General features: G+C 40.2%; 1 protein-coding gene across 3 annotated transcripts in view; it reads right to left on the reverse strand.

Moving 5' to 3' along the window:
- Positions 1-25710, reverse strand: part of IL17REL (interleukin 17 receptor E like) — a 148772-nt gene that overhangs the window by 104186 nt on the left and 18876 nt on the right. For all 3 annotated transcript variants that reach the window (XM_068272696.1, XM_068272694.1, XM_068272695.1), the window contains exons 2-5: positions 14405-14432; positions 10722-10871; positions 8356-8462; positions 4328-4442 (exon numbers count right to left, since the gene is read on the reverse strand). In XM_068272696.1, coding sequence (XP_068128797.1) covers positions 4328-4442; positions 8356-8462; positions 10722-10871; positions 14405-14432 — 400 coding nt within the window. The remainder of the gene's footprint in view (positions 1-4327; positions 4443-8355; positions 8463-10721; positions 10872-14404; positions 14433-25710) is intronic.

Raw genomic sequence — 25710 nt, forward strand, 5'->3', positions numbered from 1 at the left:
CACTGCCTAAAACTGGCAATTACAAGCCAGGATTGCAGCAGGGAGTGACAGAAACAGCACAGAGGGGCCCAGGAGAGCATAATGAATATAATGGTATGCTTTTTATTGTAAGAATTTTAGAGTACAGATTCTCTTTAAGCTTTCTGTAAACAAACTTAAAATGATTACATTTTAGGTACTTAAATAAGCCTAACAATTTAAAAATGCGGTTGCTAATCTATTCTAATAGACCGGAATATTTAATTATGGTTTCACGCTAAACAACAGTAAGTGATGGTTAATATGACAGTAAGTTCATATTCACAGTGGGACATTGCATTTTAACCACTTCACCACTGAGGGGTTTTACCCCCTGACCACCAGAGCAATTTTCACCTTTCAGCGCTCCTTCCATTCATTCGTCTATAACTTTATTATTACTTATCCCAATGAAATGAGCTATATCTTGTTTTTTTTGCCACCAATTAGGCTTTCTTTAGGTGGGACATTATGCCAAGAATTATTTTATTCTAAATGTGTTTTAATGGGGAAATAGGAAAAAATGTGGGAAAAAATTATTATTTTTCAGTTTTCGGCCATTATAGTTTTTAAATAAAGCATGCTACTGTAATTAAAACCCATGAAATGTATTAACCCATTTGTCCCGGTTATAAAACCATTTAAATTATGTCCCTATCACAATGTTTGGCGACAATATTTTATTTGGAAATAAAGGTGCATTTTTTTCAGTTTTGCATCCATCCCTAATTACAAGCCCGCAGTTTATAAAGTAACAGTGTTATACCCTCTTGACATAAATATTTAAAAAGTTCAGTCCCTAAGGTAACTATTTATGTTTTTTTTTATTGTATTTTTTTTTTTTTTTAATTACAAAAAAAATAAAAATTGGGGAGTGTGGGAGGTAATGAGTTAATTTATTGTGTAAATGTAATGTTTGTATATGTAAAATGCTTTTAGGGTGTAGTTTACTATTTGGCCACAAGATGGCCACAGAGTGTTTGTTTACATGCGACCTGTAAGCGTCCGGAAGGACGCTTACAGGAAGCAGTAGGAGGCTGGGAGACGCACAATGATCTCGCTGTTTCTGAAAGAAGCAGCAGATCATTGCGGGGGCTAGATCAATGAACGGGAATGGATTTTCCCGTTCATTGATCTCCGGGCAAGCGGGCGGCGGCGTGCACAAGCGGCGGGTGCGCGCGCACGAGCGGCGGGAGCGCGGACAGCGGCGGTAGCGCGGAAGGTACGGATTTCTCCGTCCCTGTTTTTTTAGGAGGGAAAAAAGGGGCGGAGAAATTCGTACCGCTGGGGGTAAAGTGGTTAATGCAATATTACAGTCGCAACGCAGCATTACAACGCAACGCAAAAAAAGGTAGTAACGTACAATAACACTGCGTTACCGTGGCATATAGTAGGTACAGTAAAGCATACAGGCAATGAAAAGTATGCTTTCCTGTACATGGTAACATGTGCGTTTAGAGGTAACACACTGCAAACAGTGAGTTACCATAACGCAACATTTACAACGCGACGTTAACATCGCACTGTGAATGTTGCATAGACTAAACATAAAAGTGCGTTAACCTGGGTTATAATGAGTGTATAGCGCAGTACAATAACGTCCCACTGGGAATGCGACCTTAACCTCCTTAGCGGTAACCCCGTGCTGGACACGGGGTAAGCCGCCGGAGGGTGCCACTCAGGCCCTGCTGGGCCAATTTTCCCAATTTTTTTTTTTGCTCTGATCGCCGCCGGCCCCCGCACGATCGCCGCTATCTGATGCGGCGCGCGGCTCCCCCCCCAGACCCCGTGCGCTGCCTGGCCAATCAGTGCCAGGCAGTGCCGAGGGGTGGTTCGGGACTCCCAATGTCGGTGACGTCATCCCGCCCCGTCGCCATGGCGACGGGGGAAGCCCTCCAGGAAATCCCGTTCTTTGAACAGGATTTCCTGATCGCCTATCGCCGGAGGCGATCGGCGGGGCTGGGGGGATGCCGCTGAGCAGCGGCTATCATGTAGCGAGCCCTGGGCTCGCTACATGATTTAAAAAAAAAAAAAAAAACTGCTGCGCTGCCCCCTGGCGGAATTTTTCATACCGCCAGGGGGGTTAAAGATGGCTCTGGGAAAAAAACATTTTAGATTAAATGTGGTTTTTAAATGAGGGATAGTAATAAATGATTTTAGGAGGATTGAGTCTTTCTCACTCTGCAAAGTAGTTTTCTTTCTTTTCTGTTGTTGCTGACTTTATTAGTTAGATAGCTGTTCCCAGTTCATCTCAGGAAACAAAATAAGGCAATTTTTTCCTGATGGGGACACAAAGCCCAAAATAATTCCTAACCCATTTTCATACTCTCAAAAGCTAACATTTTTTCCTACACTTAGATTTGCAGGTTTGTGTTATTATGTTATGTCACTCATGTTATTATCTAATGTTAGGTTATTCTGCAATTTCTGCTCAGCCCCAAAATCTCTATATCCAGAATTGCCACCCCATATAGTGCTGAAATATTATATAACTATTTGAAGGTGACTTTTGGTAAAGCAGCCAAAAGCTCACCATACATTTATTGCCTATTCATTCCTACCAGACATGCACATCAATTCTAGCAGGGAATCTATTGAAAATCAATCTAACTGCAGCATTGCAATGTTCGATGCAGTTCAACTTTACGGCCTATCAATCGACTACTGCTTCTTCCCCGTCCCCCCTTGACCTAGATTTTCCAGTCAATTGAAAGTCAATCTATTGGACATTTGGGAGTTATCGATTCCCAGGAGATTAATTCAATGAATCAATGGGAAAATCATTGAGTGTAATGGTACCTCTTAAAATGTCAGCTGAATGGTAGGTTTATTTACCATGTATAATAAATACACAAAAATACTGTAAATTGCAAAGAGATCAGCAAACTGCATGAGAAGTTTCAACTTTAAAAACAAAAATCAAATCATATCTATAATTTTATTCTAAAAAATGTTTAAATGTTCATCATTGTTATCAACTGTGATAAGTAATGAACAATAAAAATACTATACACTATTAGTACAATAGAAGATTCTTGGTGTAGTCCTTACTTTCTAGGTTTATTCACTACTTTTCATTCTCTGTTCTCTGATGCGTGTTACATAAAAATACAAACATATGTTTCTGATAGATGTTTTCAAGCTCAGCTTAATTTGAATAACTCAATTGTAACCATATGCTTGATTGGAGGAAAATGCAACATGACTGGGTGCTAGGACATTATAAATACATTGAACATGAAAGTCAAATATGGCTTTGAACATGAAATAATAGCTAACTCATTTTTAAATATGTGGTCATTTTATCTTTATTTACATTATGTGTTAGTAAGAAGTAATGAACTGTACTGCCTCATGCAATCACATACACACTTTAGTGTTAAAGCCCAATGGATTTAGACAAGACTGAAGTAAAAAGAAAAATCCTCAAGAAAACACAAAATATCTTAATTGTGTGTGGATGATGTCACAGTGAATCATTTCAAATACACTGTTAGGAGATTTGGGGATATTTTTTCATTACGTGTGTAAGGGATTCTGACAAATCTTTAGCACATGATCATATCATCCACACAACTTTTAAATCTGTTTATATATCAGATACTAAGCAGCAAAGCAGATATTTCTGAACAATCCCTTTAAAAGAACATTTATTTATTTCTTTTTCTATGACATTTTTAGAAGATTGCATTAAAACCTTATGTCTGTGGCCAGGACAAACATAACTCAGTAGAACCTGAAACAAGGTTTGGCTTCTTCTTTTCATGAGTGAATGGAAAATATAAACATTTGATTCTGTAAGGGAATACTGTAAGCACTATTGCTTGAACCCCCTGGACTGTTTAGATCCAGGAGCAAACACTCTGTACTCCTCATGCTGTACACTGGAGGGCAGGAAAATGACATAATTACACCAATAAATTACAACAGAGTAACCAAGCAGCTCAGGGTGACCCAAACTACTAGGAATGTATAGGGGGATAAAAGGAACCAAAAAGCCCTCCTACTAAAATAGCAAAGCTTGGTGTAATTGCCTTCTTAAAACAGAAGGACATTTGCAATAATTCAGTTATAAGTGAACATTTGTGGTTACCCACAATGCACTACCACTAAATATGCAAATTATCCCTTTTCGCCCTTGTAAGCCAAGCACCAGAACCGCTGGTGTATAGCAAGCTTATGGCTTTTAGCAATAAATTACTGCAGGCAAGCTATTCAGCTTTTTGATAGGTTGCTTTTGGTTTTGGCACACACTGTTTGTTATCACAGAATTACATAGACAGCCGATACATTTTATGTATTTTCTTACCTTCTACGTAGTAATGCTCCTCTAAGTGAACCTTACAGTAATCTGGAATTGTTTTCATGGTTACATAAACATGTTCTGAAACATCCACTTCCAAGCAGTTAGCCTGAACATGTATCTGTAGAGAATCAGAGAAAAGGGAATACAGTGACAGCTTAAAGGGAGCCTGAAGCGTGTAAAATTATTTCAAATAAACAAATGACGTAGCTGCAAATTAATATTACATACTAACCGCACCGTCAGTTCCTCTCAGAAGTTCACCATTTTCTTATTACAGTGATCCTGTCAATATTTTGTCAGAACTGATATATACCAGTTGCTGTCAGTTATATATCAGTAGCTGTCAGTTACAACCGAACGTGCAAGGAAATGTCCATGTTTCCCTATGGCTCAAGTGGGTGATATTACAGTTTAACAGTGTGCTGACCAGGAAGCTGTTATGGGGCAATGACCATTTTTAAAATGGAGGATGGAGAATTTCATTGATCACAGTGGACAAATGGGACGCACAAGAGGAGAAAGAAATTGAGTAGTAGACTACATGGGAGGTAAGTATGACCTGTGTATGGTTACTTTGACTTTTTATTTTCAGTTCAGGTTCTCTTTAAGTTTAGTTTCATAAGTTAATGTAGTTATGCTGTCTAATAGATGAATAAAGGGGGGGGGGGGAGAAAGAGCAAGAAGAAAAGTGCTGGACACCAGCAGTGCTAATTAAGTTTATCATTTTAGCTGTGCACTTGCACTACATTTAGAGTACAGCACGTAACATTTTTCTTTCATTCACAGTATGTTCAATTTTCTTTTTACTGTTTGCTGTTACAGTGACATTAGGGTATAAGAAAAGCGCCTTTCCGATTTCTGCGGAAATCAGATTTTTGTTGTCGTTGCTATTTTTGTCAGTAATGGTATGCAGATGTACACGAATGCAATCCACATTTCCAATTGGCAACTGCAGTACTCTTCCAAAGTCTCTGATTAGCCTAATAATTCCAAATCCTATAGATTTCGAGTTTTGATACTCGGTATTCCACGGAATTCCAATTGCCGCATTACAGTACTAATTCTCTATATAGGAGATGACCAATGACTATACCATATAGCCAGTACTCTACATAAGAGTTTTGGATGATTTGGATGTTTGTAGCGTTGACCCTGTTATAAGCCTTTGAAGCAATTCGGAAACAATTGCTGGCTTATATACCTGTGTAAAATAAATAGGCTATGGGTGCGTTATAAACCAATGCTTCTGCATGGATTTCTGGCATTTAGGAATAATTTGCATATTCACACACTATTCAGTGATGCCTAATAGAAAACATTTCTTATTTATTTATTTATTTATTGTATTTATAAAGCGCCAACATATTAAGCAGCGCTGGACATTCGTTTAGGTTACAGACAATATTTTGGGGTGACATACAGCAATATAACAATACAGGAATACAAGAAAACCAGATCACACAGCACAGTATGAGTACCAGGTAATGCTTAGTCAGTCACTGGATGGAGCATGGAGATTAGGCAAGTTAGGTTTACTCAGATGCATAGCATGGGTTCACAGTAATGGAGGTGCATGATCAGGTAGGACACAAAAGGAGGAAGACCCTGCCCAAAGGCTTACAATCTAGAGGCAGAGGTAAGGACACGAACGGTAGGGATCCAGAGTTCAGCTGTAGGTTTAGAGCACTTGTGAGGGGTAGTAGGCCAGAGTGAAAAGGTGAGTTTTGAGGGCTTTCTTGAAGATGTTGAAGGAGGAGGCTGCCCTAATGGGTGGAGGTAGAGAGTTCTTTAGTGTTAGAGCAGCTCTTGAGAAGTCCTGGAGGCGTGCATGGGACTGGGTGATGCGGGGGGCGGTTAGGCGAAGTTAATTGGAAGATCGGAGTGAGCGGCTAGGTGTGTACCTCTGAGTAAGATCGGAAATGTAGGTTGGACAGGTTTTGTGGACAGATTTGTAGGTCAGACACAGTATCTTGAATCTGATTCTGGACTGGATAGGAAGCCAGTGGAGGGATTATAGGAGGGGATCTGCCGTGGTGGAGCGATGGGAGCAGTGGATAATTCTGGCTGCCGCATTCATGATGGACTGCAGTGGGGCTGTTCGGGTCATAGGGAGCCAAGACAGCAGGGCATTGCAGTAGTCAAGGCGGGACATTATGAGGGCAAGGATGAGGAGTTTGGTGGTGGCAGAGGTCAGGAAAGGGCGAATCTTACAGATGTTACGAAGGTGGAAGTAGCAGGACTTTGTGAGGTTTTGGATGTGGGAAGGGAAGGAGAGTGCGGAGTCCAGGGTGACACCCAGACAGTGGTCTTGAGAGATAGGGCGAATGGTAGTGTGGTTAACAGTGACATGCACATCTGGGAGGTTCGTGGATGGCCGGGGTGGGAAGATCATAAATTCCGTTTTGTCTAGATTTAGTTTCAGGAACCTAGCGGACATCCAGGAGGAGATGGCTGATAGGCAGGAGGAGACCTTGTCCATGGTAGTGGTGGATATGTCAGGGGTGTGGAGGTAGATCTGGGTGTCATCTGCATACAGATGATAGTTAAAACCCATAGAGGAGATAACCTTGCCAATGGAGGATGTGTATAGCACAAATGGAGATGGCACACAAATGGCTTCAGTATTGCACTGTATTGACAAGCATGACACCTGAGGAAGGGCTCCGCCCGAAACATGTCGTGTGTGCCTCTGCATGCTTGTCAATACAGTGCAATACTGAAGCCATTTGTGTGCCATCTCCATTTGTGCTAGTACTACGGTTGTGCAGGGGTGGTGTACCTGCAGGAGGTGGGCACCGGCACGGAGGTCCTGCTACAGGCCTGGAAAGGTGAGAGACAAGAGAGTATTGGAAGAGGATGTGTATAGGCTGAACAGTAGGGGGCCAAGGACTGAACCTTGGGGCACTCCCACCAAGAGGTGGTTGGGGGTGGACGAGGACTCATTGAAGGCGGTCGTGAAGGAGCGGTAGGATAAAAGCCGGGACAGGGCGAGCTCGTGAATGCCCAAGGACTGGAGGGACTGGAGGAGTAGGGGATGATCTACTGTGTAAAAAGCTGCTGAAAGGTCAAGGAGGAGGAGAATGGAGTATTTACCTTCAGCTTTAGCTAAGGCAAGGTCGTTGACCACTTTGGTGAGAGCAGTTTCGGTTGAGTGGGCAGGCTGAAATCCAGATTGCAGTGGGCCTAGCAGTGAGTTGGCATTGAGGTACTGGGTCGGGCGTTTGTGAACCAGACGCTCAAGGAGTTTTGAGGCAAAGGAGAGGAGGGAGATAGGACGGTAGTTGGAGGGTAGCGAGGGGTCGAGGGAGGGTTTCTCGAGCAGGGGTAGTACAGTGGCCTGCTTGAAGTCTGAGGGGAAGGTGCCTGTGGATAGGGAGAGGTTGAACAGGGTAGTGAGGAGTGGACTGGGGCGAATTCCGTGAAGTGAGGCTGGAGTAAATCAGGAGGGATGGGGTCAAGGGGGGAAGTAGTGGTATGGGAAGACTGCAGTAGGTGGTGGACTTCGTCGGTGGTAGTAGGAGTGAAGGATGTGAGGGGAGGATAGGGTGGAGGAGGAGCTGGTTGGGAGGGGGTGGGCGGTGAGGATTGGAGATTCGATATTCCCTGGCAGATGGAGACAATTTTGTTGGTGAAGTGGGTGGCTAAATCTGTGGCAGAGAGGGAGGAAACAGAGGGGGGGGGTTAAGCAGGGAGTTGAAAGTGACAAAAAGATGCCGGGGGTTGGAAGCTTGTGCTCCGATGAGCTTGGTAAAGTATTCCTGCTTCGCATGAGCAAGGGCAGTGTGGAACTGCAGCAGGTTGGTCTTGTACTGTAGGAAATCCTTGCTCACATAAAGCTGAATACTTGGGAATATCTTCTGTTTAAGGATGGCAACATTGCAAGTGTCTGCTGCTTCTAAGACTTAAAAATAATAGCATTGCATAGTAACTGTATTGCCTAAAAGGAATTGTATGGAAGTAGTGGTTTTCCCAGTGTACATCTCTTATTGTGTACAGAGTAAAATTTAACTGTCAAATTGAGTTTTCCTTACTTTTTGCTGATAGTACTTCTGTTTTTGCCTTGGAAACCTGATATTCATGCACTGAGTATGCTGTGAGCCAAGTGACAGAGCACAAACTTCCACACCACGAACATGCCCTGAAAGGAAACAATGTTGTTATCATTCACAAGTAAAAATAACAATCAGTCTAAACAAATTAGAATAAACCACCTACTAAGTAACAACATTTCACCACTATTATATATTCTGGGAGTGTAAAAATTCCTTTGGACTTCTCACAAAAATTTATACCATCACGTCCTGCTAAATGGGATTCAGGTAACCACTAAGATTCTGTGTACTAAAATGTTGTGGAAAATATGTCAGCACAACAACAGTGCTTCATAATAATAAATAGAAAAATAGGTAGAAAAGCAGAGGAGTGACATTGGTAGGTTAAATGACTTGTTAGGTCACATGTTAGTATTGTCTGAGTAGTCATGTTACTGTGATAAAGAATGGATAGAAAAGCCAAATACAATTGCACTCATAAAGGAATCTGTATTATTATTATAATTATTATTATTGATTTATATTGCGCCAGCATCTTCCATGGCGGTGTACAACAGAATAGAAGGCATAACAATACAATGTAAACAAAACAACAGTTAACAGTATAATGGCCCCTGCACACTGCAAATCCGATTTGCGATTCCGATTTGCAATTTCCGATTTTCCCTGGATGCTATCAAAAGAAAAACGCAGAAAAAATGCAGCATGCAGTAACGATTCAAAATGGCAAATCGGAATCGCATGTAAATTGGAACAAAATAGTGCATGTAGTTTGCAAGAGGACAAGATAGTGTCTCTCAAACGTGTCCTCGTGGATTCTGTGTAGGTGGATTCCATGTATTTGAGACACTAATTACCCCACCTGTGCATAGGTGAGGTTGCCTGCAAAACATGCACTGTTGGGGAGTCAAGAGGACAGGTTTGAGAAACAGTGGCATAAGACATGGTGGATTACAGTTTATGCTGGGAACAAATCAGTTACAGTATCTTGGGTTTGGGTATACTGTGGCACCACCACAAGAGATATGGGAAATATGTTATAAATACAGTGAAATGACAGATTTACTTGAATTTTTGAATTTTTGAATTTTCTTGAGAATTAATGAAATGACTGACACACTATGAGTGCTTTCTGAGTGCTTTTCTGACTTTTTAAAAAACGCTCCCATTGACTTGCATTAACCATTTCAGACCGCGGGTATTTTTACATTATGGACAAGAGGAATTTTTACATTTCAGCCCTCCTCCCTTTCATTCCCCAATAACTTTATCACTACTTATCACAATGAAATTGTCTATACCTTGTTTTTTCCGCCACCAATTAGGCTTTCTTTGAGTGGTACATTATGCTAAGAGTTATTTTATTCTAAATGCATTATAATGGGAATAATAAGAAAAAAATTAAAGAAATGCATTATTTCTCAGTTTTCAGCCATTAGAGTTTTAAAATAATACAAGCTACTGTAAATTAAAAGCCACACATTTTATTTCGCCATTTGTCCCGGTTATTCTAACGTTAAAATTACATCATAGAATGTATGGTGACAATATTTTATTTGGAAATAAAGGTGTATTTTTTTCAGTTTTACATCCATCACTAATTTTTATCCCATAATTTAATAATAATATGCCCTCTTGACATACATATTAAAAAAAATGTATTCTCCTAAGTCAGTAGGTGTAATTTTACTATTTGGCCACAAGATGTCCCCACTGAGTACTTCCTATTCGTGTACAATAAGTACGCAATAGGAAGTAATGTGTTGCTACATTGTAACTAGGGAAGTGACACAGGCATCAATGGAGGCCTGCGATCACGGTGGCCAGAGGGGAGATTAATGAATGGAAACTTAGTTTCCCATTCATAAATATAACGATCGGCGACCTGGAGGAAGCACGGCGGCTTTATTTAAGAATTGGCACTGTTTTTGAACTAAAACAGTGTTCATTCTTGGCGGACATGTACGGATTTGCTCAGGGGACTTTGCCTTCTGCAGCCAATCCCCTTGTTGCCGGTAATTGTGCGAACATCCCCCAAACTGCAGGAATGTGACTGCCGCTGCAGACATGAGGCTCACGTCCCAGTGGCAGAAATGGTTAAACTCGCTGTAAAATTAGGTTGAAATTCCTGTGATCACAATTTTTCAATGAATTGCGATTGCAGCAATTTTACTATGATTCTACCGTGACTTTAATGCAAGTCAATGGGAGCGTTTTTTAAAAACGCTCAGGAAGCTCTGCTGTTCAGAAAAGCACTCAGAAAGAGCTCATACTGTGTCTAAAACCAAAAACGTTTGTTCCAAATTATAGAAACTAATATGATTTTGAAATATATAAGGGCATACCATGAAAAATGACAGTTCCATTGACATTTAAATGTAGCGAGCACCGACTGGATGGTGTGCATTTCATGACCGTTGATATTTTCATATTCTCCAGGACATTTTTTGGCAGATCCTTAGGAGCACTTCGGCAAAAAAAATTAAAACTATCATCTAAAAACAAAAACATTAAAATTGCATTTTAAATTATAAACGATTCTATGTATTAAAACAATAACATGAAATAGTTAAAAGGAAATGTATATGTTCAGAGCTCTATGTTTTGAAAATGTAACAATAAAAACACAATAAAACAGAAAATGAAATGACATTAAGTGACTGTCCAACTGAAATTTTATTTAGCCATTTTAAAAAGATATCTGTCGATTGCAGTAAATCATTTAATAATACAAAGATTGTTGGATTTGACGCAATTTGATTCAATCCCCAAATCATCAAAAAAAAAACATAAAGTGTGACCAGCAGTGTTGCTCATCACTGTTTTTTCTGATCACGAGGTCAGACTCCGAATTCGTGAGTGCCTCTCGATCACGGATTCAGTTACGTGGTCCAAATCAGGCTCGTGATCACGGATTTAGTGATTATTACCTGAAAACCCGCCAACTTCAGCGGTAAATAGCAAAGCCCCCTTACCTGCTAGAAACACCAATTTTGCCAGCTATGTTAAGAAGAACAGTGGGAACAGGGGGGGGGGGGGATTTTTTTTTCAAAAAGACCTTATAGTTTTTGAGAAAATCGATTTTAAAATTTCAAAGGAAAATAGTATACATTTAAATGCAGTAAATTACACTTAATGTATTTACCGCATTTACATGTATACTTTTTTTCCTTTGAAACCTCCTTTGAAATTTTAAAATCGATTTTCTCAAAAACTATAGGGTCTTTTTGAAAAAATTCTAAATTTTTCTCTCTTGTTGCCTCTGTTCTGCTTAACATATCTGGCAAGTTTGGTGTTTCTAGCATATAAGGGGGCTTTGCTATTAATCGCTAAAGTCGGCAGGTTTTGGCGGGATCTTAATCACAAATACTTTTTTCATTTGAAACTTTAAAATCGATTTTCTCAAAAACTAAAAGTTCTTTTTGATTTTTTTTTTAAGTTGTAGCCACTTTTCACCTTTATAATCAATGCAATTTTAGTGATTGTACCATGTATGGGGGATTTGCTATTAACATTAAAGTCAAATCCATTATCACGGGCGTGATAACGGACTCTACATGCAATCACGGCTAAAGTCCAAGTCGAATTCAGAATTCTGTTTCAAATCCAGCACATGATCACAGATTTTGATACTGCCGTGGCCATATTTAGTCAAATTCATGATCGGGGGTATCCCAGCAACACTGGTGACCAGAATTTAAAATGGATTAAAGTTTGCCCGTTGTACACTGAGGTCTATTTTAATTGTCTTATTAAATTGAATTGCAGTGTAATAGTATTTTATGTTATGGAAAAATACTTAATAGGGGATTATATTTTTGGGAGGGCTGCTAGGACAGAGATACCGTACAATGCATAATGTACAGATTCTTTAAATGTGTTTGAACTGAAAGTGAAAGCATTTTTAACTAACTTCCCGGACAAGACTCTGTTCTAACACATTTTGTAATGCCATTAAAGAGAGTCTGCAGCCTACAAAATTACCTCTTTTTTTAGGCAGTCCTCTTCAGTATTATTAGCATAGCTGAAACGCTGCTATCATGTGGCAAAACGAGGCCTTAACCTCCTTGGCGATAATCCCGAGCTGAGCTCGGGCTATGCCACGCAGGAGGATTGCTCAGGCCCCGCTGGGCTGATTTACATAATTTTTTTTTTGTTGCACGCAGCTAGCACTTTGCTAGCTGCGTGAACTCACCGATCGCAGCCGCTCACCACCGATTCACCACATTAGAGGGTGCCCCCCCGAGACCCCTGTGCAGCCTGGCCAGTCAGTGCCAGGCAGCTCTGAGGGGTGGATCGGGACTCCCTCTGATGTCACGACCTCGATGACATCGGTGAAGCCATGACGATGGGGGAAGCCCTAATGGAAATCCCGTTCAGAACGGGATTTCCTGACGGGCCTGATCGCCGGAGGCGATCGCAGGGGGTGGGGGGATGTTGCTGCTCAGCGGCTATCATGTAGCTAGCGCTAGGCTAGCTACATGATTTTAAAAAAAAATTTACACTGCTGTGCTGCCTCCCTGGCGGTTTGAATTGACCGCCAGGGAGGTTACTCACCCCAAAGTCCCCAGGGCAAATTGCGGGGCTCTTTTCTATTAGAGGCAGAGCTGTGAGCAGTAGCTCTGCATCTTCTCGTATCAATCCCCGCTGATTGCCGTCTCTCCCCCGCCCCTCTCATTTTTCTTTCATTGAAAGGGGCGGGGGAGAGGCGGAGATCCATGGAGATTGACGCAAATGGAGGCAGAGCTACAGCACTAAGCTCTAGCTCCCCGGGCAGCGAAATCCACGACTTTAAAACTTGTGGATTTTTGCCCTGGTATTTGGGGGTAATTAAGGCCACATTTTGCCGCGGGATAGCTGCGTTTCAGCTATGCCATTAATGCTGAAGAGGAAAGCCTAAAAATTGAGGTAATTTTGTAGGCTTCAGAGTCTCTTTAAACGGCAACTGAAGTGAGAAAAATATGGAGGCTGACATATTTATTTCCTTTTAAACAATACCAGTTACCTGGCAGCCCCTTGATCTATTTGGCTGCAGCAGTGTCTGAATAAGACCAGAAACAACCATGCAGCTAATTTTGTCCGATCTCACAATGTCAGGAACACCTGATCTGCTGCATGCTTGTTCAGAGTCTATTGTTAAAAGTATTAGAGGCAGAGGATCAGCAGGAGAGCCAGGCAACTGGTATTGCTGAAAAGGAAATAAATATAGCATCCTCCATATCCCTCTCATTACAGCTGTCCATTAACATTACAGCACACTAAAGAAGTTATACTGTAGATAATGTCATATGCAGTGAATCATTCTCTTCCTATTTTGCCTCTCTAGTGCAAACAACTCATAATAAAAAGTGTGATCAATAATGTATAGTCAGTACCGTGAACAGATTAAAGGGACTGATGCTGTGAATACATGAGAAAGGTAAATAGCACAAGGAGTTCCTTTCTTACACCATATATGTGACCTTTCAAGATAATAGAAGGACGACACACAAATGTATATCTTACAGAAACAAAGAGCACCTGCATAGACTTGCACAGTGAACACATAGGGCTTGATTCATCTGCACTGCTAAAGCAGCTCACCTTAATGTGAAGGAGCAGCCGATAATGCATGCCTTACATAGCAGCGCTCGCTGCTATGTAAGGAGCGTGCCTTCCTTAGGAGCGTGCCTTACTTAGATAGGAGCATGCCTTACTTAGAAAAGAGTGTGCCTTCCTATACATAGCAACTATGTATAGGAAGGCGTGCTCCTATCTAAGTAAGGCACGCTCCTATCTAAGTAAGGGACGCTCCTAAGGAAGGCACGCTCCTTACATAGCAGCGAGCGCTACTATGTCAGGCATGCATTAGCGGCCGCTCCTTAACCTTGAGGTGTGCTGCTTTAGCAGTGCAGCTTAATGAATCAAGCCCATAATGTAATATTATGTAATATGTACTTCCACATGGCCTTAAATGTGCATGCTTTTTCAAAATTCAAAAACAGTTATAAATCCTTAGCAGTCTTATGTCCAATAGAGTAATACTTACCGAGTTGTTTATTTTTGCAGGGAAACCCCTAAAATTAGATAAAGAATATAATTTATCTTACGTTACTTACAAAATGTAAACATACTTCTTTTTATATTTAATTTTATATTCAAAAGAACACTGTGAGGTATTTTGCAACAAAAATACAATTTGAAAACTTCAAGAGTTACCAGCAGCTTATGCTCTTTGGAACTGCTGATACTGCTTAGCTAAGCATGTTATGGAAAATGAATGGCAGATGAACTCCAAATCAGCTTTTTTAAAGAGAACCCGAGGTGGATCTTTGGGGGGCAGATGGGACACAAAGCCATGTTTTTTGCCTAATGACATGGCTCTGTGTCCCCCAACCGCCGCTCTCCCGCCCTCCCTATGGCATGCTACAGTCCCCCAAGTTTAGTGACACTAACTCGGAGATAAACATAGGGGAGAGGAATGTCCTGTTCAAAATGCCCACCAGGGGCATTCCTGCAGGGTTTCCTGAGCTGCCATTGGGCAGCTCTCTCCCCCTGGCCACGCCTCCTGCTTCCCTGCAGGCTATGAGAGACACACAGTCTCTCAATGCATCATCCTGACCTATAGGTCACGAAAGTGAAAGTTGGCCATTACGGCCCACGAGAGCGGCGGTTTTTATGGCGGTTTTTGCGGCTACCTGATCCACTCAGCCCTGTGGATCAGGTAGCCTACTTTTTTTTTTCCTGTTTTGAGCCCACCTTTGACTCTTTTTAAAAGTTATTTAGTTGACATCAGTGGATTTGGTATGGCTAAGTATTTGGGGCCTGTGCCATGAACTTCTTTCAGCAGTGTCGGGAAATACTATCACATACATTAATTTGGAATCTCCTATCTGTACCCAGGTCGAAGGCAGCACAGCAGTGATATTCGATGAGTTTATATATGATGAAAGGCTTGTATGACATGATGTAAGATTGCACTACACTAATACTGGCATGTGGGATGATTGTTGAAGCAGCCAGGGAGGCCTGAAAATGAGAGAAGCTGAAAGGTGAGTATGATGCCTAATTTAATTTTTATTCAAAGGAGCCACTGAGCGCCAATGATTTGCCTATTCATGTTTTGAGGGACACACTGACTAAATATATTTAATGGACACACAGCCTATTTATGTGCATGTGGATATATGTTTAGAGGAACATACTGCCTAAAAATATTGTTTGAGGGGATACTCTGATGTATGTATGTATGTTCTGGCCGCATTTGTTTTGGGCACAGGGAGAAGTCAGAAGATGGCTCTCCTTGCACAAGGTAATGTAGGAAAATATAAAAAATATAATCCCCTACTGATTACCTAATTCAGGGTCCTGCAGTGATTGTATTGCTGCACCCAAATTTGGATACTGTGCCTAATTAATAACTTGTTTGGGGGGAACTCTGCATAGTCGTAATGTTTGGGAGGCAATCTGCCTAATAACCTTGTTTGGATAGATATATTCCCTAATATGATTGTAAGACTATTTGATCGGGCCTATTAGGCATGGCCCTTTTCCCTGTCTGCTCTTCTCCACCACTACAAGGACTTATCTTCTATATTTATCATTATCTTGCAATCTGTGCAACCATTAATAACGTTTAATAATAATATTTATGTGTGTTTGTGGTAGTTCTCTGACTAGTTATATTATTTGAGCAGATACTGTATCTTATGTTGTTTGTGGAGACACTCTGCCTAAATATGTTGTTTGGGGGAATGTGGTGCCTAATTATGTTGTTTGAAGGAAGACTCTACCTAATTAAGTTATTTGGGGAGGATGCTGTCTAATAATTGTGGTCTGGGGACACTACCTAATAATGTTGTTTAGGGGGACATGCTGCCTAATTATTATTTGGTGAATAAACCTACTTAATTGTGATGTAAGATTCTAAAACTGGTTGCATTAGAAAGCATCATCTCTTTTATTGCAATTCATATGGCTAGTTGTGCGGTCGTAATGGGGACAAACTATTCATTCAAGGAAGGGGGCTTTGTCCAATGATTTGTGTGGTTGGCCGGAAGAGGGAAGGGGATGATGTCTAGGTACATGTACATTATTTGGCCATGGGCACAGAATGCCATGACTACACCCACATTATACTGGGTTCTCTAGATCTTCTGAGAACATGGAAATGCCCCTTGCTTGACATTAGCTAAGCAATAAGATTTTATGACTAAACTAGCAGACCCAAGCCCGTTTAAAAACGGGCTCTAGGTCTGTGTTTCTCGCCGCACCCGCCGCATGTTACTGCGCACCTGCCGCACACGTGAGCGCACACCCAGCCGCCTGCTCACACACCTGCCCGGCTCCCTGGCCCTGTCCTCCTGTCTCTCTGAGGCTGGGTCCGTGCTGCGCACATGTGCAGTAGCAAAAAGCACAGACCCAGCTACACAGGGAGATTATTATAGAGGATAGGGCTAGTAAAATATTTGGTAAGATGGGCTTTTATCCCACCAGTAACATCAAAGCTTTACAGATCTACCTTGTTACACATATCCAGTATTCTCGTCATCTCATCTCAACTATCAAAAACATTGTTAAATTAACAGGAGTGTGCAGGACTTATGGTGATGATGTGTTGCTTGATCATAATAGTATTTAATGATTAACGTATTCTGTAAAAACATCCCCAGAGGAATATTAACTTACAAGTCTGTTAAAACATTTCATCACACACTGTCAGTGAGGAATTTCACCAAGTCCCTTTTTTAATATTTGAAATGATCCTAACTGACAAGGAAATGAGCTTTTAGTAAATATACAAAGATTTCACAGTCTCCTCCTGAGTGCTCACTTTCCCATCACTTTATTTTGTCTGCTTTGTAACCATCAATAATAGTAATTTCAAGCGTTACAATGCTACAAACATACCGGCTCATAGGTCTTTCACTGTTTAATTTGAATACATTTTCAGATACTTTACTTCCTTGAATAAATACCATAGCTAAAGCTATACTAAATGAAAATGAGAAACCTAAAGTACAGCGTTAATTTAAAGAAAAGCACTCATGCTTATAAATGTTATTGTCTTCAAATAGATTACCTCTTTAATAAACATACTCATGCAGGACCAGCTTTAGATGCAGGACCAGCTTTAGATATGAGGTACCTCTATTCACAGAACAGCAATATAACACAATATAACGCTTCCATCAATACATGCCACACCCTCATCACATAGGTGATAAAATGGGTAGTGAAATGATAAGCGGAGGTTTAAGGAATGTGAGAAGAAAATAACAATAGGTGGTAGAGGGTTGAAGGGGCAGCAGCATTGCTTGCAGCGATAATGAGATGTGGCTGCAGCAGTGGTGTGGGGACATTGGCAAACCACTTGGAACAGGGGACGGCTATGTTTATGGAAAAGCATATACAAATATATACAGGCATGGGTACACTGACACTACTTCCTAATCACAAGGTAACATAGTGTGATATCACAGGCCACATGCTACAGGTGAGCTTCCATTCACAACCATCAGATAATTGCATGAAAGGCCGGTAAAGTTGCAGTGGGCCGGCAGTGCATGGCAAGTTTACTGGTCCTAACGACACAAGAGCGCCACTTATTACTCATGTGGCGGGTGGCACTAGTAGAGTAATGCTACCTGTGCATGGCAAAATTACTGGTCTTTTGTTTATCAAGCCCAGGGTGTCCTATGGAAGAAGATGAAACTTAAGGGAAATTTGGAGTGAAAATAAACTTATAAGATAATGGCCTCAATTCACTAAGATCATGCTGGAGATAATAAGACCAGAGAAAACTTATCTCCACACAGTGAGAGAGTTATCTTATTTCTTTATTCCTTAAGTTACCTCCTCTGTAGTTAAATTACCACCTCTGTAGTTAAATTACCTCCTCTGTAGTTAAGTTACCTCCTCTGTAGTTATTTTCACATGCAGTTAATTAACAGCCTGTCTTTAACTTTAGAATTCTGGAGTTATTTTAAGGATTGAAGAGTTAACTTAAAGACAGAAGAGTTAACTTTAGGTTTGCCAGAGGTAAAATGTTTCCTGAATACTACATGCCTTATCACCATGGTGATAACTCTATAAACGTTATTAAAGACAGGAGATAAGCTTAGTGAATTGACGCCAATGAATTGTATGTGTATTATTTGTATGCATTTATATAGCACTGACATCTTCCACAGTGCTTTACAAAGTCCGTAGTCATGTGACTAGCTGTCCTTCAGAGGAGCTCAGAATCTAATCTCTGCACCTTAGGATAATCATTTTCTAATGTCTATACCAAGGCCAATTTTAGGGGTGAAGCCAGTAGCATAGTTTAGAAGCTCTGGGCCCCAGTATACATTTTACATTGCCCCCCCCCCCTCAAGTGCTCTATACATAGCAATTGATATGGAGCACCAAAGCCTGCCAAGGACAGCTGCAGTGTCAGAGAGGTGTAGGCTGGGGAAGAGGGCAGACTATTAATGGTTACAGCTAATCAAAACAGATACAGAGATGATTATTACCAGCTTACAAATAAATAAAGAGCTAATAAAGCAGTTGAAGTAGAATTGGGTTTTTGTTTCACAGCACATATGATATGGATAATCACACAAAAGAGTATTACACTATTACCTTTGAACACTAAAACTATCATCAGGAACTAAAACTGAAACATAAGGAACTTGCAGACATGCTACCTGAAGGCAATGCAAATTCAGCAGGGGACTTTTCCTTATTGTGTTTACATGAATTAGGCTGAACCATAAGTGCAGGGTGTTGTCTTGCAGTGAATAAGTCTGTTTCTGAGAAGTCTAAGTATGCTTGTGGTTTTTCTTTTTCAAAATCACTCTTCTTATGATGTTGATCTTGATACTATGCAGCTGGTTGTGACATGTTGGACATTATTCCTGTAAATTGTTTGGTCAGCATGTGAATAAGCTCCAAAACTCGTCTGAGACCTCCATCCTCCCAGGCTATAATTTACCAATAGAAACAGCTGGTGTTTTTGGTTTTAGCTATATATAGCTTTAACAATAAGAAGCTCTTTAATAGTGATGCAATTAATCAGATTCCTGTTTTGTTAAAGGAATATGAGATTCTAGGTTGGATTGGATGCCATGGGAGTTCTGCTAAATTGCAGGCAATATGAGTTCAGGTAAAATCCCTTAGTAATTGATGGTTAGACTTTTAGTTTTAATAGTTATTCAACGCTGGTTTTGAACAGTTAAAAACTGTTTACGACAGTAGGATATGAATGGAAAGACAATACTTAGTTCTAAAGTGTAAATAGGAACATACATGGACAGATCAGAGCTTGGCAGGTTCGCATTTACATCTGGGGAGTTTACAAGCACAGAAGTTCTGATAACCGTAATTCCATCTTCTGCTTAACCTGCAAATCATGATAGGTTCGCAGGTTTACCAATCAAACTGCACCACAAGTGTGCTGGCTGCCCCTCGTCACTGGGTGGCCTGGTCATCAGTTCTCTCTCCCTTAGCAGGCTTGGAGTGCCCGCAGGATGGTGAGCATGGGTTTGAGAATCCATGACAGCCACCTCTCACCACATTAAAGCCTCTAGGCACAAGCCTAGTGTGTCTAGTGTCAAATCTGGCCCTGGAGCTTGGTCTTGGGCAGCCAATTTTGCAGCAGATTCTGCTATATGTGGAAATACAGCCAATATATATCATCTGGGCACCTTTGCCACACTTCTAGGGCCTGATGTACATAACTGCAGTAATATTGCCGTGCACAAACATATGGCAACATTACCTTTACTTCCCTCCAGCAAGCACCGCAAGTTACACTATTAGCCTGACCCATGGTACTCAAGAGAACAGATCATACAGTTCAGTGTGCAATTAACTTTTTCTCCTGAAATTTCTCCTAGGCAATATTTTCACACCTTATCAATATAATACTTTTTAAACCACCAGCAAGCAAGAAAATACTTAAAATAATCTTGACAGTTATTTTTCACTAACCTTTGGGTCCTTTTCATTTGTAAAATGCCATAAAGTTATTTTATAGGTAAGATGATAATTATCTCCTAGGTGATAACTCAGGAGAAAATGTTAATTGCATATGGGTCATTGAGTGATCTATTCTCTTGTATGTTTGCCATTGTATATATTTGCTTAGCTAGTTAGTTGGGGTGGTTATTTAGGGATCTGTGCTGAACCATGTTTTTCTGATTCCACGGTTGCATTCATATTGTTGTGTGTGTGTATATATTTTGCACTTTCGTGAATAAACACATTTTATTCACTTTATCCATGTTTCTCCTCAGTATTTTCTGCTCCTGTTTCTGTTGAATCCCATTACTAATCTGCATGTGCAGATCGTTAAAGTAATTTTATGCACAGCAATAGATTCAGAAGGAAGAAAAATCAAAAGGGTAAGGTTTTCTTAAATATTGGTTCCATGATCGTGTGTTTGAATGTAGAAGGGAAAAGTGGAAAAGTATATCAGTGGAAGTGGAAAGTTTACCAGTGGAAAAGTATAAATTCAATACAGTCTGGGGGGCAAGTATGAAAAAGGAAGGTATGTGAGCAATATTGTGAGAGGGAATGGAGTCAAAGGAGCAGGTAGTGTGGCAGACTTTGGAGATTAGGGAGAACAACTGCTCTTCAGTTAAAATGAACCCAAGGCAAATAAACTGATGAGATAAAAAATAATATTTATCCTCCTACTCCTAAAGATGACCTTTTTAGATATCACATGGTTTTATTTCATATTTAAACATTTAAAAAGTTGATTAAACGTTTGAATGCCTCTGCTCAATGACAGTCTATTAAGTGTCCCAGAGTTAAAATACATGATCTACTAATTACTGATGGAAAAGTATTCACTAAGTCTGAAATTGAGGCCAAAGGTAATGGATAAAACATTATGTGGTTGGAATACTTGTTGGAAAGTATTATTATTATTGTTATTATTTTAAATAAAAAATAATAAAATAATAATAATACTTTCAATTGACCCATTTCCTACAACTAGTGCTGATTTCTCTTATTTGGATGGAGCCCTGACCCCTTTTGAGTCCTTATTGCTTCTCATGTTGCCTCTCCCGATCAAAAAAGACAAAAAATCCCTTCTAAGACATATCTTAGTGGTGGACAGACTCACTATTCCTAAGTTTTGGAAATCTGATATAACTCCTACTATTGCTGACTGGTTAGATGAGATGAGATATATTGAAGCAATGGAGGCCATTGTTCAAGACTCTCACAGTAGATTTCTCAATGATCAAAATAGTTGGTTGATGTGGGCAATCTTCCAGGAAACGGATAAAGAGAAGGCAATCTTGAGACAGTAAGATGGTCCCCGGAGTTATATAATCTCTTTCAGAGGTAATTGCTTTTTGATTTCTTCTTAGGTTGCTGGATTCACAGGTGATTGTTGATTAGCAGACTTACTCCACAGAGGATCTTTGGTCACTCTCTCTCTCTTTCTTTTTCTCTTTGACTTTCTTTTCTCTTTTCTATCTATCTTTCCTTGATTTTTCTGTTTCTACCCCCCATACGGGGACCTTTTTGCCCTAAACTCTACAGGCATTACCTGTCTAATTCTGGGTAAATCATTGATACAATTATGGAAATAGGACTATCCCTTCTAGTCTAAGTTGGTTATGAGAAACTCCCGAAACTGTTTTTTAAATATAATACTGTAGCTCCAGATCCTGTTCTTAGTTACTGGTTCCAGTTAATGTGGCCTTTTTGTCACTGTTTCCAATTTATAATGTCCAGTTTTCTAAGATCAGAAGGATACTGTGAGCTGATTTTTGTGATAATTTAGAGGGTGGGATATAGTGTGCTGTTACTATGTTCCCATCTATGTCATGCATCTCTGGATATGCTCCTAAATTGTATTTATCTTCTTGTTAGACCCTGTATCTTCTATTTTTGTATTCATATAAACTTTTATGACTCAAAAAAAAATCCCCCAAAAATAAAATACATGAACTTCTGACCTTTTTCTATCTCTCCCCCTATGGCTGTAATTTGTTTATCAGTGATGTTTACTATATTCCTGACAAGGTACTGACAAGACAGAAGCTGTCACTTGCATGTACATAAATTAACTCTTTCAGGCAGCAAAATAAAAAAATGGAAAAAAAACAGCTTGGTTAATATGTTTTGCACTGTACATACTCGTTTATCTCATCATGTCACATGTTGCCTCGGGTACACTTTAACTGAGTGAAAAATGTTAGTGATGTTAGTGCAGAGGAGAGGAGGCAGTAAGGGCCCGTTTCCACTACAGCGGAAACCGTGCCGAATTCAGAGAGTTTCCCCGCAGGCAAACCGCGCAGGGAAACTCTGCGATAGGAAACTATGGTGCCGCTGGCCGAATCGCTTACCTTAGCGATTCGCCCGACATTGCCATCAGTTTCCGTGCAGGAGGCTGTGAATCCCATAGCCGTACATGGCACGGCTTCTGGGATTCATCAACTTTCCTGCTGACTAGGAAGTACCACCGTGCGTCTCACAGCCGCGTGCGGTGGCAAGTGGAAACGGGCCCATAAAGAAAGGCAAAACTATCAAAAGTCATTAAGTTGTTTCTTATGTTATTGATTTTATCTGTAAAGTTCCATGTTGAAATAAAAGGAGATAGTGGAAGAAGGAAATAAGGGTCTAGGTAGGACTTAACCATGGCTATTTAAGTCAACTGACAAAATGGGTGGAAGAATAAAATTTTAATTCTTTCTTAAAAAGCATGATAAAAACACATAGCAGAACTGGGTAGACATAAATCTATTAGCCCAGTAGTATGTGCACCTCCCAGAAAACAAATTGTATTTTCGTTAAAAAACAGTAAATTCCAAATCCAATAAAAAGTTTACAACAACAATGGTAAACACAAGCAAACCTTTCATCTGCAAAGAGTTGAAAAAAGAATCAGTCGATAAACAAGATGTAGCGGTTGGAGAAGGATGGTGGAGTAGGGACTTAAAAGTGGTAAAAAAAGATGTGTTATATGCCATTCAAAGACATGTGAGGAAAAATAGGTTATGCTTGCCTGAAGATTGAACATACCTGAGCTTCTGCAAATCTGTTTCTATTGCTTTTACAACATATGTTAATGAATTTGCTCTCTTGCAGGTGCCCCTTTAGGAGGTTCCTGGAAATGATGAATGCACATTTGGTAGAAGTAGTAGAACTGGTCAAAATCCGATTAGGACTAATATTGGCTTTTGGATTCTAATTTTCATTATTATGTGCATTGAAGTCTATGATGCCAACTTTTTAAGTTCATTTCTGCATATATTGGGGGTACTACTGGTAATGCATAACATTTTATTTTTTTTCAAAAAGATGTTGTTTTTCAGAAAAATAAATTTTAAATTTTAGGTGGGAGAAAGCATTTTTAAACCAGTAAACAGTCTGATTGCTTTAATTCTCCTTACCATGGGTATAGTAAGTGATGATAATTGACTAGGGTGAGACAATAAGACTGCTTAGTAGTCTCATGGTACCAAGGTAGTTTGGGTGCAGCTGTGTCTGGCACCCATTTCAACATAAATGACAAGCATCCTATGCCAAAACAGCCAGCGCTGAACTAACCTGTTTTAGCTCTCTAGCAAATCACCATACAATAAATGATAGCCTCAAACAATGCTGACATCAGCCTTACTGCTTACAACTATCAAACCACAGATTCACCCTAAAGCTACACAAAAAACTAAAGGCACGTATACATGCCCCAACAATCTGCCCAACTATCTTCTAAACTTGGTCTGTTGGAAGATAGTTGGGCATGTGTACAGCTTGCAAACAACCAGAAAACCAACTGACAACAGGTGGTCTACCAGATCCAGCCGGTGGATCAACCTGCCCAACTATCGTGCAGGTTGGACACGTGTGTACAAGTCTTTTGAACAACTTTTTTGTTTTTGAATGGACATGTTGTGCAGTTTGTCGTTTAGCTTGCATGCATAGCATTTCAAGTGAATTGTTGTTTAGTTGTTTGGCGTGTGCGTACGTACTTGTCATGTAAACAACTTGTTGTGTGGTTGGTCATGTTGTGCGGTTGGTTGTGCATTATGTTGGACGTGTGAATGAGCCTTTAGGTGATAATTTTCCCTCCCAATTGTTTAGAGTCAGATTTGGAAATGATTGTATGTCTGTATAGGCCTTCCTGAGGCTAGGTTAGCATTGATCAGTTGCATAACACACACGTTGTAATGAATGTGAACTGCAATCGAGACTGGACATAGACTTTAATACAAAGCCTGCATGCAGTGAGTTATAATAACGCACTCAGTTACAACTCAGTACTGTGAACAGCTCCATAGAATTGTATGGACAGTTAGTTGGCATGCAGAATTATTTTGCCACACAACTGTTAACTGTGAACAGGGCCGAAACGTCTCACATCAGTAATGATAAGCCAGGTTGGCATTTCCTAAATACCAATATTCCTTAGCCATGAGCTAAAGCTGCTGTGAGAAGCTTCCTGTCTCCTCTTGCCTGTCCTCCATAGCAATGAACACACTCTCAGCTTGGATAATTTAGTGATTTTTCATTAGTAAGACTGTTTCATACTTAACACATTCAGATATCATTTCAATTTGTTTTCGTTTCAGTGCACACTCTTCCCCTGGGCTCAAAGAAACATACTGTTTTGGTTCCATGAATTAATTATCACAAAATATAAACTTTGGCTCTGTTTAGACAGATGTAGGTGTAGAGCCAAAGGTTGCTCCATGGGATTTGGAATAGCACTCAGCAAGGGGGCCATTAATAGGTAATAATTAACAGATACAGCTCTTATGAATTTCCCTGACATCTGGGCCCATATGCAATTGACTTTTTCTCCTGACTTTTCTCCTAACAGACCATTTCCAATCTTCTCTTTAAAATATCTTTTCAGGACTTTTCAGAATCTTTTCAGACTTTTCAAGTACAAAAAAAAGGAGATGGCAAAGTAATATCAAAATTATATTCAGTATTTTCTTGCTTGCTGGGTGTTTAAAAGGCATTATAATGACAATGGTCTTGATTCACTAAACCGTGATAACTCATATCACGTCCGCGCTAGCGTTTTTGCACGCTTTTTCTTGTGGAATCGCAAAATACGCGCAAAAATCGGAATCAAGCCCTATGTGTGAAAATATCACCAGGAAGAATACTCGGGAGAAAAAGTAAATAGTGTATAATTTGATACATCTGCTGCACAACAGAAGTTGCAGGGCGTAATGGATTTAATTTTTTTGTCTTCTTTACTTTTACCTCAGATATGTCTAATGCAGCCTGATTGGCTGAAGACCCTTTCCCTCCCATTTTCCCCTTCCACACCTCTGTTTCTCTCTGATTGGCCAGTATTTCCAATGCACTTTCTACTACAGAGCTGGGTGGGAG

This window comes from Hyperolius riggenbachi, chromosome 3 (assembly GCF_040937935.1).
Source record: "Hyperolius riggenbachi isolate aHypRig1 chromosome 3, aHypRig1.pri, whole genome shotgun sequence".
Lineage (NCBI taxonomy): Eukaryota > Metazoa > Chordata > Amphibia > Anura > Hyperoliidae > Hyperolius > Hyperolius riggenbachi.